This window comes from Hordeum vulgare, chromosome 5H (assembly GCF_904849725.1).
Source record: "Hordeum vulgare subsp. vulgare chromosome 5H, MorexV3_pseudomolecules_assembly, whole genome shotgun sequence".
NCBI classification, from domain to species: domain Eukaryota; kingdom Viridiplantae; phylum Streptophyta; class Magnoliopsida; order Poales; family Poaceae; genus Hordeum; species Hordeum vulgare.
Genome location: NC_058522.1, coordinates 527,601,988 through 527,619,901, shown reverse-complemented (window position 1 = coordinate 527,619,901; position 17,914 = coordinate 527,601,988). Strand labels below are relative to the sequence as shown.

Below are 17,914 nucleotides of genomic sequence, written 5' to 3'. Positions count from 1 at the left end.
GCCTTTAACCCTCATCTGGTCTCCATCAGGGATCGCCTCAGCGTTACGTGCGCGCCTAATCACCTCCTCCTGATGACGCTCCTCGACGCAATCCCATCCGTACCCATCAACCGCGTCTTTTTCGCCCCATCTTTACAGACTACTGTATTACAGAACAATCATACACGAGAAAGCATGGCTGCATAATCACTTCTGGGGACACACGGAGCCATCGCAGCAAAGCAAAAGCTTATGAGTGGTGAGGATAATGAAGCCCGGCACTCCATCAGATCAGGGTGCAACATAGAGTACACGATAATACATAATTTAAAGTGACAAGATGTCACAGCAGCACATACAAATAATTAGATAAAAGTGGAGGAGTGACAGTCGACAGACCCTGATCATGGATCTCAGATCATCCTTAGTTTATAAGGGCAGTAGTAGCAGTATATACGTACGTAGTACATGAATGCAGTTGGGTGTATGTATTTTATTCCTGCCTCTAATCACAGGGGAAATGAACAGTGGGAGTAGAGCAGAGTAGAGAGTAGGTGTATATGGGGCGCGTGTATATGTACGCGAAGGGAGCCTATACATGCGCGCGCGGCGTATCTGTACGGTGCTTATACGGGAAGATCATATCGGATTAATGGCGGACGCGACGGCGGAGGTGGTGGGATGGGAGCGGGGTGTAGCGCCACGTACTGACCAATCGATCGATCACATGATGGCGCAGGCGTAGGAGGGGTCCTCCTCGCAGACGATCTTGTAGCCGCCGCACGGGTACGCTGGCTGCTGCGGGTACGGCGGGTACGGCGGGTACTGCGGGTAGATGTTGTACTGGGGCGGCGGGGGTGCCGGCGCCGGCGCCGGGGCCGGCTCTTGCTTGCAGGAGCAGCAGTGGCAGCCGCCGTGGCCGTGGCAGCAGCAGCAGTCCGACGGCCACGCCGGGTACGGGTAGGGGTACGGCCACGGGTACGGCACCTCCACGATCTTGGGCGGCGGCGGCGTGGGCTCCTCCTTCTTGGGCGTGGGCGGGGGCGGCGGCTCCTCCTTGGGCGGCTCCGGTTCACTCTTGGGCGGCTCCGGCTCGGGCTCGGCCTTGGGCACCTCCAGGACCGCTGGCGGCGGCGGCACCACGACCTCCGGCTCCGGCGCCGGGGGCGCGGGCTCCTCCTTCTTCGGCGGCTCCGGCGGCGGGGGCGGCGGCGGCTCCACGATCTCGATCTCCTTGATGATCTTGCAGGCCTTGCAGCAGAGCTTGTCGGAGAGCTTGTCCGCGTCGAAGGGCCCCTTCACGATCACCTTGTTGTTCTTCTCATCGTACTCGATGTCGTCGATGACGAACTCGCCCTTCTCTGCACGCACGCCAAGAATCCCATCAGCCTCGTCGCCATTAACAAGCTCAAATTTAGCACACACACACACACACAAAGAAACACATGGCGATGCTGGAGCGAAGTACGTACCTCTGATCCTGTCGAGCACCCTCTCGATCTTGCGGTGGCAGCGGGCGCAGTCCAGGTCCACCTTGATGATGATGGTCGGCATCTGCACTCCACACACACACACCCGGTCAGAATTATAGCCGAAATCTTCTATACTACCCTATACTCAGCGTCCGCAGAACAGAGTTAGGAAATGAAACAGAGGCACGCCAATCTCACGCGGGCAAAGCAAGAGAGAGGAGATGGATCGACGAACGGCCGATTGCAACCGATCTACGCTATTCGCTAGGCACAAAAGAAGGAAAGAACTGATGAGAAGAAAGGCTAGTTCGAAGCGTAGAACACACCCCAAAAAGAGAGAGAAAGGAATTAATTCGCGAAAGCACGCACTTCCGCCATCAAGAAGGATTGGCATGGCACAATCAAATCAACTAACCATCAACACGCAGTCCTACATCAAATGCATGTCGCTGATTTCGATTTCGATTTCGAGAGAGAGAGAGAGAGAGAGAGAGAGAGAGAGGGGGACAACGATGTGGTGGTACATCATCACCTTGATTGAGCCTCCTCCCTGCAATGCGAGGAGCCGAGGAAGGGCCGGGAAGGAGCGGCGATGGAGTGGGGGAATTGGATGGGTGTGGGAGGGGGGAGGGGGAAACGGTGGGAATACGCGGCTATATATGCGTCGCCTGGCTCATCCGGAGGAGTCAGAATTGCCGGTGGGAAGAAGAAGCCGGGCAGAAGAAGCTGGAAGCTCAAAAGTGGCGTGGAAAGGCAGCGGCATCGGCAGCGGCACACACAACACGGCCCAACACTTGGCCGTGTTGGCTCGCACCGTCGACCACACCCGGGGGACACGTCGCTGTCGTCGCTGTTAGTCGGCGTTCTCCCCGAGGATGATCACCGCGCACAAAGCTCGCCGCATTTTCACAACGTAGGAGTAGTATGTGTACAGAGCGGCTGGATGTGACACGGGGTGAGTGATCAGTTTGTAGTTATTTTCGAACGGTGAGGAAGGCAAGTGGCGCGCTGGCTTTCGCGCCCATGGAACTACCCGACCGGTCCGATTACTGTGGCATCGAACTAGCGCGGAGCTCTGGGGTGGCCGTCTCTGAGCTCAGACAAGCAACTGGGCCGAAAAGTCGTGACCAAACTAACCTGGCCAATAAAGGCGATAGTGCTAATCAGATGTTATTTGCAAAAAAGAGAGGAGTTAATTCCAAATTTACCTACATGATTCACCAAAATCGACTAAGGGGCTGTCTGAGACCGCTCCATTAAAATGAGTTTCGCTTCATCAAATTCATTTTGAAGCAGTCTTATACAGGAGCAGCAACCTTTTCAAAGAGAGTGTTTGGTTTTCATCTAGCTTCAGCTTCACGAATGAAATTTTTGATGGGAATGATATATTTGATTGGATAAGAGGGAAAAAAACAAAAGGTATCCACTTACCGATGTCAGTGATGGATAATTTTCTTCCGACTCCAGCTTTTACAATTTTATGAAAAGCACCTTCTAGAGACCTTCACAAAAAACAAGGGGTTGGACCCTAGATTCTAGTTTTTTTTTGCAGAGCGGCATATCATGAAGCTACACCGTTTGGCTTATGTTTTCTATAGCGAAGCTGAATTTTCTGGAATAAAGCAGTCCCAAGCGTGCTCTAAATTTACCTAATTTTGAGAAAATCCTCAATTTATACCTTCATTGTTTCACCTTTGAGCCATCATTCACCCTAATCGATTCCCCCCACCACCACTACCACCAAATGATTTATGGCTAGACATGCGACATAGGAGGTTCTTTTTTATTTTTTTGTCGGTTTTCATTCCGTTTACCCTCCCCTGCAAAAATCGGTTCAGCGCAACACATGTTTACCTCTCAGACACGTTGAGTGTGTTGCCGAAATTGTCGTTGGTGGAGTGCACCTTGATCATGGTGGCGCATATGCGGTGTCGAGTACGTGTGCATGTCCGGCGAGCACCCTTACTCTCGCATCTCTCGAAGTACTGCATGGCCTTGCTTGGCGGGCCGCACGAGCACGATCCACTTTGTTGGTCGTCGTGGTCAAGAGGGGGGAGGCCTCACGCGACTACCACATGTGGAAGTGAGGATAGATGAGAGAGCTCAAGTTGGATGTTACCGAGAGCACCTCGACACACCTCCCTCAACGGCGAACTCGCATGGCTCGCTGGGGCGTGCAGATTACGACGCTGCTCGGAGTGTCGCCATTCAGTCGAGATGAACATTTGGTGAATCGTCACCTCTGTGTCCTAAGAGTGTTTGTGTCATGGGCACACCCATGCGACCATGCCATGGCACCTTCACCAGTTCACCACCACATGTCGCTCCATCCTCTACTAAGAACCCAGTCGTGGCGGAGCGCACCAACCGGGAAATTCGACATCGTCCTTTGTGTAGCCACCCTCCTTGCCCTGTCGCCATGATAGGAAGCTACCATGGGTTACGCGGCAAGCCGAGAGGCGAGGCCGGAGAACCAACAGTGAAAAGAGGAGACAGTCATGTCCTCGAGGCATTCAGTGGAGATTTCTCCATGTGTGTCGAGATCTACAAAGCCATGCATTTCCCAACAAGCCAATCTCATCTCAAATTGTGGGTTTGATTTCGTGGTGGCGTCCCCCTTCTTGCTAGGTTGTTGTCGCACGAAAGCTAAGGCCAACACATGCCATGATTGCAGAACGCACAGTCCCTGGGGGTGTTGACGGGTATAGGATCAATCATTGATGGGATATTTGCGGTACTCGTTTTCGTCAAATCGAAGCAACACGCTCAGGGGTATAAGGAGCGTGTCGTCCTCGCCGCGGATACATCCTATACGCGGGCGCCTCTGCCTTACTCATTCATTGTCAACCGACTCACCCGACCTTGGGAAAGGCTGCCTCAAGTGCGGCGCTGATGGCACGCGCCTCGACAGGCTCGTACACGGCGTCAGGATTTGACACGCATACAGGTGAGTTCGACGACACACGGGATGTTTGCAGTGCTAGAAGGAGAAAGGAGGTGATGCGGCAAACGGATTGGGAAGCCATTGGACCGTTTTTTGCAGGGAAAACAGAAGAAAAAAACACCTGCATGGCATGCCAAATCAAGGCCAAATTGGCAGGTGGGGATAAATTGAGGTTTTTCAAAATTGAATAAATTATGTCAATTTTTTTTTGAACGGGGAAGGCCAGGATGGCCTTTATATTTCATAAGAAAGGAGTGTTACATCATTTGCTAATACATCGACAAGGAAACCCGGGGGTTCCTCAAACCACTTAATAGTTCGAGTGGTTACAACATTTCTAGCAAGAGTATCAGCTACCATATTGGCCTCCCTAGGGCAGAACTGAAATTGGATGAAACTAAAATTCTTAGCCAAGAAAGCACATTCTTCATATATTGCAGCAGCCGGTCCAAGTGAGTTTCCTCCGTCGCACATAGTGTCCACCACCTCCATGCAATCACACTCAACCACAAGCTGTTCCAGCCCCAATTCATTCGCCAATAGAAGCCCATCTCTCAGACCTCTAGCTTCCGCCGATCCTGCATCCTCAGCAAAGGGGATGTCGCTGCACAGAGCCGCCATGAAGGTGCCTTTATCGTCGCGTACAACTGCCCCCGAACTTCCTGTCCCGACGTCGGTATTGAAGCAGGCATCAACATTCAGTTTGTAGAGGCCAGCACCAGGTGGATTCCAACCGTGACGGAGGAAACTCAGCGTTTTTCCCCCGGCCCGGGAGAAGTTTGTAGCTAGGGCTGATATCGCATGTGCTGATCTGGGTGGTTCATATACTTTCTCACCATTAGTAAATTGCCTTCTCTCCCACCACACATACCAAACAGCAGTAGCGATGAGTTCCCCCTACCAACATCAGCTATGTGCGAGTGGATATTACTCTTGGACAGCAACAAGTCTTGTAGTATCGCACCCCCATCCCTTTCCATCGTGCATACTTCCTGGATAAGACTAGACAACCCCAGGATTCGCCAGATTTCCAACACACGCGGGCACTGGAACATCACATGTTTGATACTTTCACAATCTGATGTGCATAAGGGACATTGCGAGCTGGTTCTGATATGACGGTTCGCCAGGACACCATAGCAAGGTATTGCGCCCAACAAGGTTCTCCAAGCATGGATTTTGACCTTCGTCGGGATCCTTAACTTCCAAAGGGTTTTCCAGATAGGGTTAATACCTGAGGTTTGATGGTTGCTTGTCCTCCTCAACTTTCGCCCATGTTGGAATTCCCATTCTTCATGATAAGCCGATTTAACAGAGAATACACCGCGTCTGTCCGGGTGCCAAGAAACAAAATCTGTCATCATCCCAAGTGCCAGTGGTATGCTTAGTATGTGTTCGGCATCAATTGGCCAAAAAAGCTGTCTTATAAGATCCTCATCCCAAACTCTATTCTCCTCATCAATAAGTTCGGATACTCTAGTAAGCACAATATTATTCCTGGGCATGTGGAGCCGCTTGTTCGGGCTACTAGGGATCCAAGGATCATTCCAAAGGTTTATTGATGTTCCATCACCTACTCTCCAAATGATGCCCTTTTTAAAAGTTTGGAGACCACTCCATATATTCTGCGAGGTATACGAGCTCCCCTTCTTAAGCGAGCAGTTCAATAGGTCACCATCGGGGAAGTATTTGGCTCTAAGTACTTGGGCACATAGAGAATCCGGTTCACTCAGTAGTCTCCACGACTGTTTTGCGAGGAGGGCAAGGTTGAAGCAGTGTATATCGCGATACCCCATCCCTCCTTGCTCCTTGGGCACACACATCTTCCACCACGCGAACCAGTGCATGTGTTTCTTATGATCATCATCACCCCACCAGTATTTGTACATCGTAGAGGTAATGTCGTTGCATATTTCCTTCGGTAGTTTGAAGACAGACATGGCATAAGAAGGGATAGCTTGGATCACAGCTTTGAGTAGGATCTCCCTTCCTCCTACCAATAGAAGCTTCTCTTTCCAACCTCTAATTCTGCTTAAAACCCTCTCCACCAGGTGTTGGAAGCAATCGGAACGATCCACCCCCACAATGGGTGGGAGTCCGAGATACTTTTCTGAGACCGCCTCGGCCATGATGTTTAGTGTAACGCACACATCAGCTCGGACCTAAACATGAGTGCATGGACTAAAGAAGATCGCCGACTTGGCCTCACTTACCATTTGTCCCGACGCTGCACAGTAGTCCTGGAGAGCTTGATGGAGACTCGTAGCATTCGCCTGATCTGCTTTCATCAAAATGAGGGAATCGTCCGCGAAGAGGAGGTGTGATACCGATGGAGCCGACCGACACACCCTCACCCCGGATATATTGCCTGCCAGCTCCTCATGCGATAATATAGCTGAGAGTCCTTCTGCACATAACAAGAACAAATAGGGGGACAGAGGATCCCCTTGCCGTAGTCCCCGAGACGGGATAAAGTATTCCGATAGTTCATTGTTGATGCGCACCTGGTAGTGCACCGAAGATACGCATTCCATAACAAGATCCACCCAATCCTGTGAGAAGCCCAATCTGATCATCATGCGTTCGAGGAACTGCCATTCTACGCGGTCATAAGCCTTGTGCATATCTAGCTTGACCGCACAGGTGCCATATCCAGACATCTTCTTCTTGATAGCGTGGTATGATTCAAAGGCCACCAGAAAGTTGTCGGTGATCAACCTTCCCGGGACAAAGGCGCTCTGGTTAGGGGATATTATGTCAGTCAGCAGAAACTTTAGCCTCCCAGCAAGAACATTCGAGATGATTTTATATAGAACGTTGCAGAGGCTGATCGGTCTAAATTGGGTTATACTCTCAGGGTTCTCTACCTTTGGGATTAGCACAATAGTTGTGTTATTCCACCCAGCTGGAATCTTCTTGTTCTGAATAGCTTGTAGTACTTCATCCACCAGGTCCTCTCCAATGATGTGCCAAAAGCGTTTGTAGAAGACCGCATGAAGACCGTCCGGCCCAGGTGCTTTTAGATCTCCAATATTATAGAGAGCTTTCTTTACCTCCTCTCTCGTATAGGGTTTAGTCAACTCAGCGTTCATCTCCATGGTTACACGAGGTGCAACTTTTTGGAATAGGGCTTCGTCAATCTCCTGCACCTCCGATGTAAATAAGGATGAGAAGTAGTCCGTAACATGGGTTTGCAAGTCCTGTGGATTCTCTATCCAAACACCATTATTTCCCCTCAACTTCTTGATTAGGTTGCGTCGCTTCCTGCCATTCGCAGCGCGGTGAAAGAACTGTGTATTTTGGTCCCCTTTCGACAGCCAGTCCGCTCTGCCGCGCTGAAGCTAGTACAATTCCTCCTGCTCGAGGAGTTTCTCGATTTGAATATGTAATTCCTGTTGCTTTACCGAGCCTCATCAGATAATGGCCCTGAGAGGACGTCATTTAGCTCCTTCTGTAATCCCCGGAGCCTCCTTCTCCGACCCTTGAGAACCTCCTTATCCCACCGATGTAGGTCGGCGTGGACCTCAGCAAAAGTCGTGGCTAGGGGCGCAATTCCTTCCCCCCTCCTTCTTTCCCACGCTTCCTGAACAATGGTTTCGACGCTCTCCTCAGCTAGCCAGCGGGCTTCGAATTTCCGAGGACCTATCGATCTTTGCTGGAGCAGGCCCAAAGAGTGTTCAGTATCTATATGGATAGGGCGGTGATCAGACTTATCAAACTCCTCATTGGACACTCCAAAGTCCAGGAACAAATCAGCCCAAGAGGCATTCCCTACGGCCCGATCAAGTCGCGCACGGATGATCCCCAAGAGCGCACGAACTGCCGCTGGTTTGCGCAACCCACGGCAATTCCAGCACAAGATTTTCATTGTGTCCGGTCGAGCTCCTTCTCAGAGCTCGCCGATATCTGATGACTAGCATCCATAGTAGCTTTACTGTTGGGGAACGTCGCATGGGAAACAAAAAATTTCCTACGCGCACGAAGACCTATCATGGTGATGTCCATGTACGAGAGGGGATGTGTGATTTACGTACCCTTGTAGACCGTATAGCAGAAGCGTTAGTGAACGCGGTTGATATAGTGGAACGTCCTCACGTCCCTCGATCCTCCCCGCGAACCGTCCCGCGATCACTCCCACGATCTAGTGCCGAACAGACGGCACCTCCGCGTTCAGCACACGTACAACTCGACGATGATCTCGGCCTTCTTGATCCAGCAAGAGAGACGGAGAGGTAGAAGAGTTCTCCGGCAGCGTGACGGCGCTCCGGAGGTTGGTGATGATCTTGTCTCAGCAGGGCTCCGCCCGAGCTCCGCAGAAACGCGATCTAGAGGAAAAACCGTGGAGGTATGTGGTCGGGCTGCCGTGGAAAAGTCGTCTCAAATCAGCCCTAAAACCTCCGTATATATAGGTGGGAGAGGGGGAGCCTTGCCTTGGGGCTCAAGGAGCCCCAAGGGGGTCGGCCGAGCCAAGGGGGGAAGGTCTCCCCCCCCCCCCAAACCGAGTCCTACTTGGTTTGGTGGGTGGAGTCCTTCTTTCCTTTCCTACCTCCTCCTTTTTTTTTCTCTTTGATTTTCTTCCTATGGCGCATAGGGCCTTCTTGGGCTGTCCCACCAGCCCACTAAGGGCTGGTGTGCCACCCCCAAGGCCTATGGGCTTCCCCGGGGTGGGTTGCCCCCCCCCCCCCCGGTGAACTCCCAGAACCCATTCATCATTCCCGGTAACTCCGAAAACCTTCCGGTAATCAAATGAGGTCATCCTATATATCAATCTTCATTTCCAGACCATTCCGGAAACCCTCGTGACGTCCATGATCTCATCCGGGACTCCGAACAACATTCGGTAACCAACCATATAACTCAAATACGCATAAAACAACGTCGAACCTTAAGTGTGCAGACCCTGCGGGTTTGAGAACTATGTAGACATGACCCGAGAGACTCCTCGGTCAATATCCAATAGCGGGACCTGGATGCCCATATTGGATCCTACATATTCTACGAAGATCTTATCGTTTGAACCTCAGTGCCAAGGATTCATATAATCCCGTATGTCATTCCCTTTGTCCTTCGGTATGTTACTTGCCCGAGATTCAATCGTCAGTATCCGCATACCTATTTCAATCTCGTTTACCGTCAAGTCTCTTTACTCGTTCCGTAATACAAGATCCCGCAACTTACACTAAGTCACATTGCTAGCAAGGCTTGTGTGTGATGTTGTATTACCGAGTGGGCCCCGAGATACCTCTCCGTCACACGGAGTGACAAATCCCAGTCTTGATCCATACTAACTCAACGAACACCTTCGGAGATACCTGTAGAGCATCTTTATAGTCACCCAGTTACGTTGCGACGTTTGATACACACAAAGTATTCCTCCGGTGTTAGTGAGTTATATGATCTCATGGTCATAGGAACAAATACTTGACACGCAGAAAAACAGTAGCAACAAAATGACACGATCAACATGCTACGTCTATTAGTTTGGGTCTAGTCCATCACGTGATTCTCCTAATGACGTGATCCAGTTATCAAGCAACAACACTTTGTTCATAATCAGAAGACACTGACTATCTTTGATCAACTGGCTAGCCAACTAGAGGCTTGCTAGGGACAGTGTTTTGTCTATGTATCCACACATGTAAATGAGTCTTCATTCAATACAATTATAACATGGATAATAAACGATTATCTTGATACAGAAATTATAATAATAACTATATTTATTATTGCCTCTAGGGCATAATTCCAACATTTACTACCAGTTCTGGACCTTTTCGAATCTTGAGATGAGGCATCCTCTTCGTCCCTCTCCTCCCCATTACTCTCATGGTCAAGAAGCTCTAGTTGATCTTTCCCAGCAATCGATGGTCCGCCCAACGCCAGTCTCTCCCTGCTAGAGGCCATCGGATCATCGTAAGTGAGTCTCTTCCGCGATCTGTCCCCTTCCACCATAGTTTCACCACTGGCCTTTAGAGGGCTACTAGCATCATCTTTTAAATCAGCATCCGATGCTGAGTCCCCATCGCTTCTGCCCTGGGGATTAGGTTGGTGCATCCCCTTAGTACCTTGGCGTGGGAGTTGGGCATGTGATCCTGGTCTAGGCGCAAGAATCCAGTCCCCCCAAGCCATAGAGGTCTTGTCATGCTTCCCATTGCCATGCTCCAAGTAAGTATGTCCCATATGGCCACACACATAACAGAAAACTGGCATCTTCTCATACAGGATCGAGTAATATACTTTCTTCTTGTTCTTGGTAATAGAAACAAACCTCATCAAGGGTTCATTCACATTAAGTTTAACCCGGACCCTCACGATTCTTCCACTACCCCATCTAGGGTTTAGCATGACCTTCACCACCGTGCCAACTTTCTTCGTCAGCGATCCGATGACCGGCTCTTTCGTGTACATAGGAGGGAGATCCAGCACCTGGATCCAGACCTCTAGTTGATCCAGGATTATCTCATCAAACTTAGTGAACCCGTCATAGCTTTCAATTAGGACATCATGGTCGCGGAACAGCCATGGTCCTTCTTCCGTGATCCTCTTCCAGTCCCCCATACAGTCCACCGTTATGGAGAAGAGATTCTCCCCTAACGCACTAAAAGTAACCCCCTGCGCTAAACTCCACGCCATCCGCATGTTCTCGTAGAAGGCTCCCCGCGAGAAGGGTTTATTGGTATGAACCCTAGCAATGGCCATGAACTCCGCCGCATCCCCCTCATCCGGGAATTCTTCATCAAAGTTGAGATCATCCTCCTCCCGCTCGTTCAGATTCAGCTTCCCGATCAGGTCATCCATCCCTTCCGAGCCGCCGGCTCTTGTCGTACTATTCGCCGAGGACTTGGATCCTGAGGGCTCCATAAGCTATCGGTGACAAACTCGATGCGAGATGAGAGAAACCTCCCCGACCAGGCGTATATGTATCCGTATCCACGTCGCCTGAATTGGAGTAGAAGCCGGACTCCTCTCGTACCCGGAACAAATTCAAACCCTAGACGTCGCCGTCAGGGAAGGTAAACCCTAGACGTCGCCGTCAGGGGAGTTCGCCCGCATTTGGGGCACTACTCCTTTGTCCAACTAAGGGGTCACCCCATAAATTATGTCAATTTAGTGAACCTTGAAGTAAAAAAAATTGGAATTGGCTAAGAAAAGGCGGAGAACAGTCTGAAGTGGCAGACTGGGCCACTTGGGTTCCTTGCACCGTTTGCACGGATGGGCAGCCGGGTCCACCCGTGCTTTGCCCGTGCCATGCCCACACACACCTCGTGCACTAGCACGTTCTTCGATCCTTGCCGATAAACAAAACGTTTGTTGCAGCATGTAGCACCCCATTGGTGTGCGGGCGCGGGTCCACGGGAACGCCGATCGATCTATACGTACCGGCCCATATTCTCGAATATGAGATCAAAGAACACCGTAGTACGTACGACATTGGGTGCATACATCGAGCCTTGATTGCAACCGATGGTACTCGTTCGTCGAGGTGTTGGGAGGTGGTGAGTGACCAATGTGTTGACCTTTGGGTTAGTTTTAACCCTTGCTGCGGCGGACACAAAGGACTCCAAGTTTGAAGCAGAGCGAAGACGTCGGCAAAGGGAATTAATTCCCTTGGCACGTAAAAAAGCAAGCAAAGCAAAGCAAAGGATCGCCATCGCGTTCCAAGAAAGAGATCCTCTGCCTTTCCCTCCTCTCCTCTCGTCCCCGCTGGCTTTCCCGCCCCGCGCCATTCCTATCCGAAAGGCCGGCGGACGGACTACCCATGTCTTTCGGCCGATCGAGCATCTCGTTTCGTCCAGAAAAAGGTAGCCAAAAATGCTGCACCACGGAGGTTCTTCTTACGGCGAACGCCGCAACGGCAACGGCAACGGACGGGAGCATGGAGGGGGAAAGGATCCACCGGCACGGCACGGCGCGGCGCGGCACGGCGCGGCGCGGCGCACATGCCGAGGTAGAGGAACGCTGGCTGGGGCCGGCGGCCGTCCTATCATGGTCGTCCTCGGTGGTTGCAAAGGCGGCCACAACAACCGAGAGCCAGTAGTACCGTATTCCAAGCCAAGCCAAGCCAAGGCCTTTGTCCGGGCTGCTCTGGAGCGCGGACACGGAAAGGCTCGGTTGCTCATCGGCCTCCCCCATGCCATGTACGCTGCTGCTGTAGTGCTGTTGCTGGCCGGCCAGCCGGGCTGATGGTGCACCCTCACCGGCCTCCCTGGCGACGCACGCGATCCCATCATCCCAGTCACCGTGACCTAACCCTGCCCCTCGCCGCACAGTGCTGCGATTGCCGCGCCCTGTTCATGTTACGCCCATCCGTTCATATTCATGGCTCCATGCGCGCGCCATTCGCCTCTGCTGGTTCTTGTTAATTCACCCACACCACACCCGGTCGCTGTCGCCTCCGGAAATCAACCCGTCCCATTCGGGATCGCCGCGCGCGAACCAGGCGTTGCGCCAGAGCCGCAAAACGTGCGCCGATCGCCGGCAACATGGTGTCGGTGGTCGTCGTTCCTGCTCGCCGCTGACGCGAATACTGGAGCCTGGACTACAGTTGAAAAAAACCAGTTTGTTAGCGTGAGGAGGCGTGCGTGTGTGTGCGCTGACGCGTAGGAGATGGAGACTTGCTTGACGCCGGCCGAAAGTTGGCCGTACGAGCTTCTGCTTGAGTGAGAGTGGGAGCAAAGGAAGCGGCATGGCATGGCGTGTGTGTGCATGGCATGGGTACCTACAGGCAGGCTTGCTTGCTGATCTGGTTAAAGTCGTTTGTCTTGGTTCTAACAATTTGTTGGTGTGCATTAGCTGGAGAAGACTTGTTTAGGGCTGTTTGATCCGGCCGGCCACTCCCTTGTGATGGGGTGCGTGTGAAGAGCTAAAAGAGGCGGGTTGCGTGGCCAAGTGCAATAGGTAACTCAATGTGCGTGCACATAATTGCACACACACGACGAAGGGCAAAAATATAAGAAGAATGTCAAATGAAATGGTAGTAAGATGCGTGCGGACTAGCGGTGCCATATTTTGACTAGCCATCGTGAGGTCGTTAGAGCGCGATCAAGTGCAAACCAGCTGCTTCCACCGTCCAACGGGTGGCTCATGAAATTTCGGGCTTGGAAAGTAGGACTGCTGGCTCTACTCCGGTGCTTGTAGCTAGGAAGGAGCAGCTGGCTAAACTAACGAGTAACGATTAACCTAGCTACAGATGGAGGAAAGCGAAGCAGGTACGTCGTAGGGCGCCACCGCCTTCCACTCGAGGAAAAGCACGGCGTCCGCGCAGGCGCAAACAAGGGAATCGATTCGACTTATATTAGCAGTAGGTGGCAGACTGCATCAAATCCTAGTCACGCACCGGTTGCCATTCAGGTTCATCGGCTGGCTGCCGATGCATGGAATTGGGTGGGGCATGATGACAAAGTGGAGAATTCGCCCTGATTCTTAAAGTGGCGGTGGTTGCAGGCAGGACGATGCAATTGTCAGTAGCCGCCCGTCTCCTTCTGGGATTTGGAGTAGGTGCCCGATCGATTAACCTGCACCGGTAGGTCGACGTGAGCACGGTGCACGCGCGCGCGCGCTGCCCCAGCCCACGGAGAAACTCGACAGATAAACAAATGGTGGTACAAGTATAGTCGCCTAGATGATCCAATCCAAATCCAAGTGCCAGACTGCCAGAGGATTTGGATTTGGGTCGTTGGACGGTTGGACCCAAGAAAAATTCCTGGCTCCGAACAAGCTTCTCTCTGCGTGCGTGCGCACCGCGCCGCCGGTCGACAGTGCAGCGGCGATCAACCTGATTCCGGCTCGCCTGGTAGCCGGCCTTGCGTGGCATGCGGTTGCGAGCCCGGCCGACGTCGGTGACGATCGCGAGCCTGGCTGTGAAGCGCTTCTGTTTCTCTTCTCCTCTTTCGTGTGCACGGCGCGCCAGAGACTGCGGCCGGATGGGGTTGGATCGTCGGCCGGCGATGCGTTGGCGCGCGGGCGCGGCCGTATCCGGCGATCGCTTTCGTGCCGCGAAATATATATTCCGGGAGCTGAGGTTCGGTGACGGGCTGACCACGTGTGATGTGATTTGAGCTTTCGTGTTGACAATCAGGACGTGATGGTTTTCTTTGCCTGTTAAATAGGCTTTGCGTGTGCCAAGCGAAAACTGGCTTGCAAAGTTTTATAGGAGTAGTTGTGTCTAGGTTTCAATCGATTGGGAAATCAGCTCGCATGATCATAAGGGCATTTTGCTTTCCTTATTCTTATCTGAAATCTTTAAAAAAAAAAACTGCATGCATCACTATGTAGATCCTGTGGTTTAGGAGCTGGTTGAAAGTTTTTTTTTTTTTAAAGATACTCCCTCCGTTCCTAAATATAAATCTTTTTAGAGATTGTACTGGTGGACTACATACGAAGCAAAATGAATGAATCTATATTCTAAAATATGTCTATGTACATTCGTATGTAGTCCTTTAATGAAATATGTAAAACTACTTATATTTAGAAACGGAGGGAGTAGTTATTTCTTAATTGATTAGAAATAGCAATCCATTATTTATGTTTGAGTTTGCCTGAGAAGCCATCAGGATACTCATAGGGTAAATTATTAGAACTTTACCCATTATAGTTAGAATGTTTACACTTGTTTACCAAGAAAAAAAAGGTTTACCAACTCAAAAAAGAAGTTTTACGCCATGTTCGTAGGGAAAATTGTTAAACTTCCATTTTTCATATAAAAAGTTGTTTCTAAGGAAGCTCAAAAGAAATTGTCAACTTGGTTGATGCTAGTATAGAATTGGCCCAGTATGCTCTATATTGGCTACTTCGACCGACGTGGATTTGGAACATGGGGGCAATGCATCTGAAATAAAAGACAATTTTGCAAAAAGAAAGGTGTCAAAAAATTGTGGAACTTAATTGTAACAAACATTGTCTAGCCTAATACTCATGTGAATTACCGGAGGAATGGCTCTCGTGGTATTCTGGAACAGAAAAAATAGATCTGGTATTATACAAAAGTTACTATTCAGGTTTATTGTAATCTCAAACCTTAGTTTTCTTTGCCTTGGAGTCGATCGAAGCTATTCATTCGTGAAACTTTTTGCACCAGTTTAATACCTGATCGTGTTTGATTCCAAAAGTTTTAGAAGTTTTGATTTTTTTTTTGAATTTCCTAAGTTATTTTTTCTAGCTCGGGTGCGATAAGACCCGAGATCCATTGGCTATTTCCGCTACTTCGACGGGTTATGCATGGTCCGTTGCACCGTAAACTTCTGTCAGAACACGTAGAAAGCGTTTCACAAGCATACAATATAAAACCTTTGCAAATATCACAATATAAATTGTAGCTGAAAAACTTTTATTTTCTTCATATAAAAAAATATACCTAGATGATATTGTTCACATGCTTCTGTTTCACCGCGATCCAATCGTGCATTAAGCTGAATCTATATGTGCGTGTTCTTTTTCCTGATGTAGCCGCTGAGATCAATGCCACTCGTATGATAGAGATAATTTCACAAGGAAATACATTTACACTCAGTTAATGGAGTAATAAAATTAAGGAAAATCTTACCTTCCATCGATGGATCTGTGCGATCCACCCGCCGCCTCCTCATCCGTTGATTTTTTTCCCATCCCGCGCCCAACGTTTTCCTGAAACTGGGCAGTTGTTCCAGAAACTGCTCAGTCCGTTGTCAGCCTACCGCGGCTCCGCACGCACGCCGTCACCGGCCTACCGCCGCCCCTGCTCCGCCGCCCTCCATCGTCGGCCTGTGAGCTGCCCCGCCGCCCTACACCGCCGGCCCGCCCCTCACCAGATCCCCACCTCGCGCGGCGAACGAGGAGGTGTGGGGCGCGGACGCCGGCGAGCTCCCGTCGCAACAACCATGGCCAGCCCCGGCTCCCTCGGCCTTGGAGCAAGGTGGTGGAGGAGAAGGCCGTGGAGGTGGTGGACGGGAAGGCTGACGAGGCGGCAGCGGAGGACGAGGAGGAGAAAAAGATGGAGAAGGCGGAGGCGGAGGCCGGGGCGGTCATCGAGGGCACCACCGCGTCCTTCAAGGAGGAGAGCAACCTTGTCGCCGACCCGAGCAGAAGGCGCTCGCCCACATCAAGGAGCTTGTCGCCGCCGCGCTCGCCGGCGGGGAGTTCGACCTGCCCCCGCCGCGGCGTTCTACAACTCGACCTTTGTTGCAAAAAGTTTCCTGCAACACGACATTTGTTGCAAAAAAATCTTCTCTAAAAATACCCATGCTACCCTGCCCCCGCCGCGGCGTTCTACAACTCAACCTTTGTAACCTTTGTTGCAAAAAGTTTCCTGCAACACGACATTTGTTGTAAAAAATTCTTCTGTAAAAATACCTATGCTACAGAAATACAAAGAACACCGTTTCAAGAATTACTCGACAAAAAATACCTATGCTACAGAAATACGAAGAACACCGTTTCAAGAATTACGAACGGCTGTCGAGGTAGCAGTTCCCATAAAATTAGGGGAAACAACATTTATTATCAAGGTTTAATTTGAATTAATGGGACCCACTCAAGGAGCAGGCACCCTTCAAAAATTAGTGTATGCTGCTTAGTGTCACGTGCACACGGTATTCTTTAGTAAAAGGCGAAAGAATAGTTCGCTCTGTGCTCATGACGCAGCTGCTTGATTTCCTCAGTGATACACAGCTCCGTTATATAGCCAGTTAGCGGTAGTCCCTTCTTTGCCCCGGCGATGTGGTACTATTAATATGGGACAGCGCTTCGCTGATCGGCCGCTCGGTCGGGCTAGCAATTGTTGTATTGGGCTCTTTCATTCCTGGGCCTAAGGCCTACTCGGATTCTCTCCAGCTTGTATCCGCCTCTGCTGTAAGCAGGAACAGCAAGATGCCAAAAGAAAAACGAGATGCAGAAAAACAAAAACAAGAATGAGAGAACAGCAAGACGTGCGTATTGCCGTATCGGTGCGTGCGTCGCAGGCTGCCACTTCCTGCCTGCCCTCGCCGGCACAGTGTCGGTGGTCGCCGGTCCTCTGTTTGCTGCTGGCGCTAATGCATTGCTGTGACCTCTGAACTACAGTATAATATTCAGTTTGTTGGCGTGATAAGTTGTGTGTGTGTGTGTGTGTACACTCACGCGTAGTAGATGGAGACCTGCTGAAAGTGAGCGGTACGTGCTTTTATTTGAGTGAGAGTGGGAGCAAAGGAACCAGTATGGTCTTGCCTAACAATTCGTTGCACTGTTAGTTTGAGACTTGCATTTTTTTTCTTTTTCTTTCGTGCGACTTGTTGAATTCTTTGTACTTCCTCCGTTCTTAAATATTAGTGTTTTTAGATATTGTAGTACAAACTACATATAAGAAAAATAAATAAATCTACACTTTAAATATTATTTATAAATATTCGTCTATAATCCATAATAAATTATCTACAAGTACTTATATTTAGAAACAGAGTGAGTAATAGAATAAGTGTGAAGAACTAGAGACGAGTTGCGTAGCGAACTGCAATAGGTAACTCAAATGTGCGCATCCACGAAGGAACAAAAACATGGCAATAAAATA

The 17,914-nt window shown here is 50.4% G+C and overlaps 1 protein-coding gene and 1 pseudogene across 1 annotated transcript; both read right to left on the bottom strand.

The window, feature by feature from the left end:
* Window positions 1-211: 211 nt before the first annotated feature.
* Window positions 212-2,197, bottom strand: LOC123398376 (protein PYRICULARIA ORYZAE RESISTANCE 21-like). The gene is made up of 3 exons (XM_045092855.1): window positions 1,984-2,197; window positions 1,452-1,533; window positions 212-1,340 (listed from the first exon to the last, which is right to left on the bottom strand). Exons 2-3 carry the CDS (start codon window positions 1,531-1,533, stop codon window positions 703-705), a joined length of 720 nt encoding a protein of 239 aa, XP_044948790.1. The 5' UTR covers window positions 1,984-2,197; the 3' UTR covers window positions 212-702.
* A 14,709-nt stretch (window positions 2,198-16,906) lies between these two features.
* Window positions 16,907-17,015, bottom strand: LOC123400470 (annotated as a pseudogene).
* Window positions 17,016-17,914: the final 899 nt, after the last annotated feature.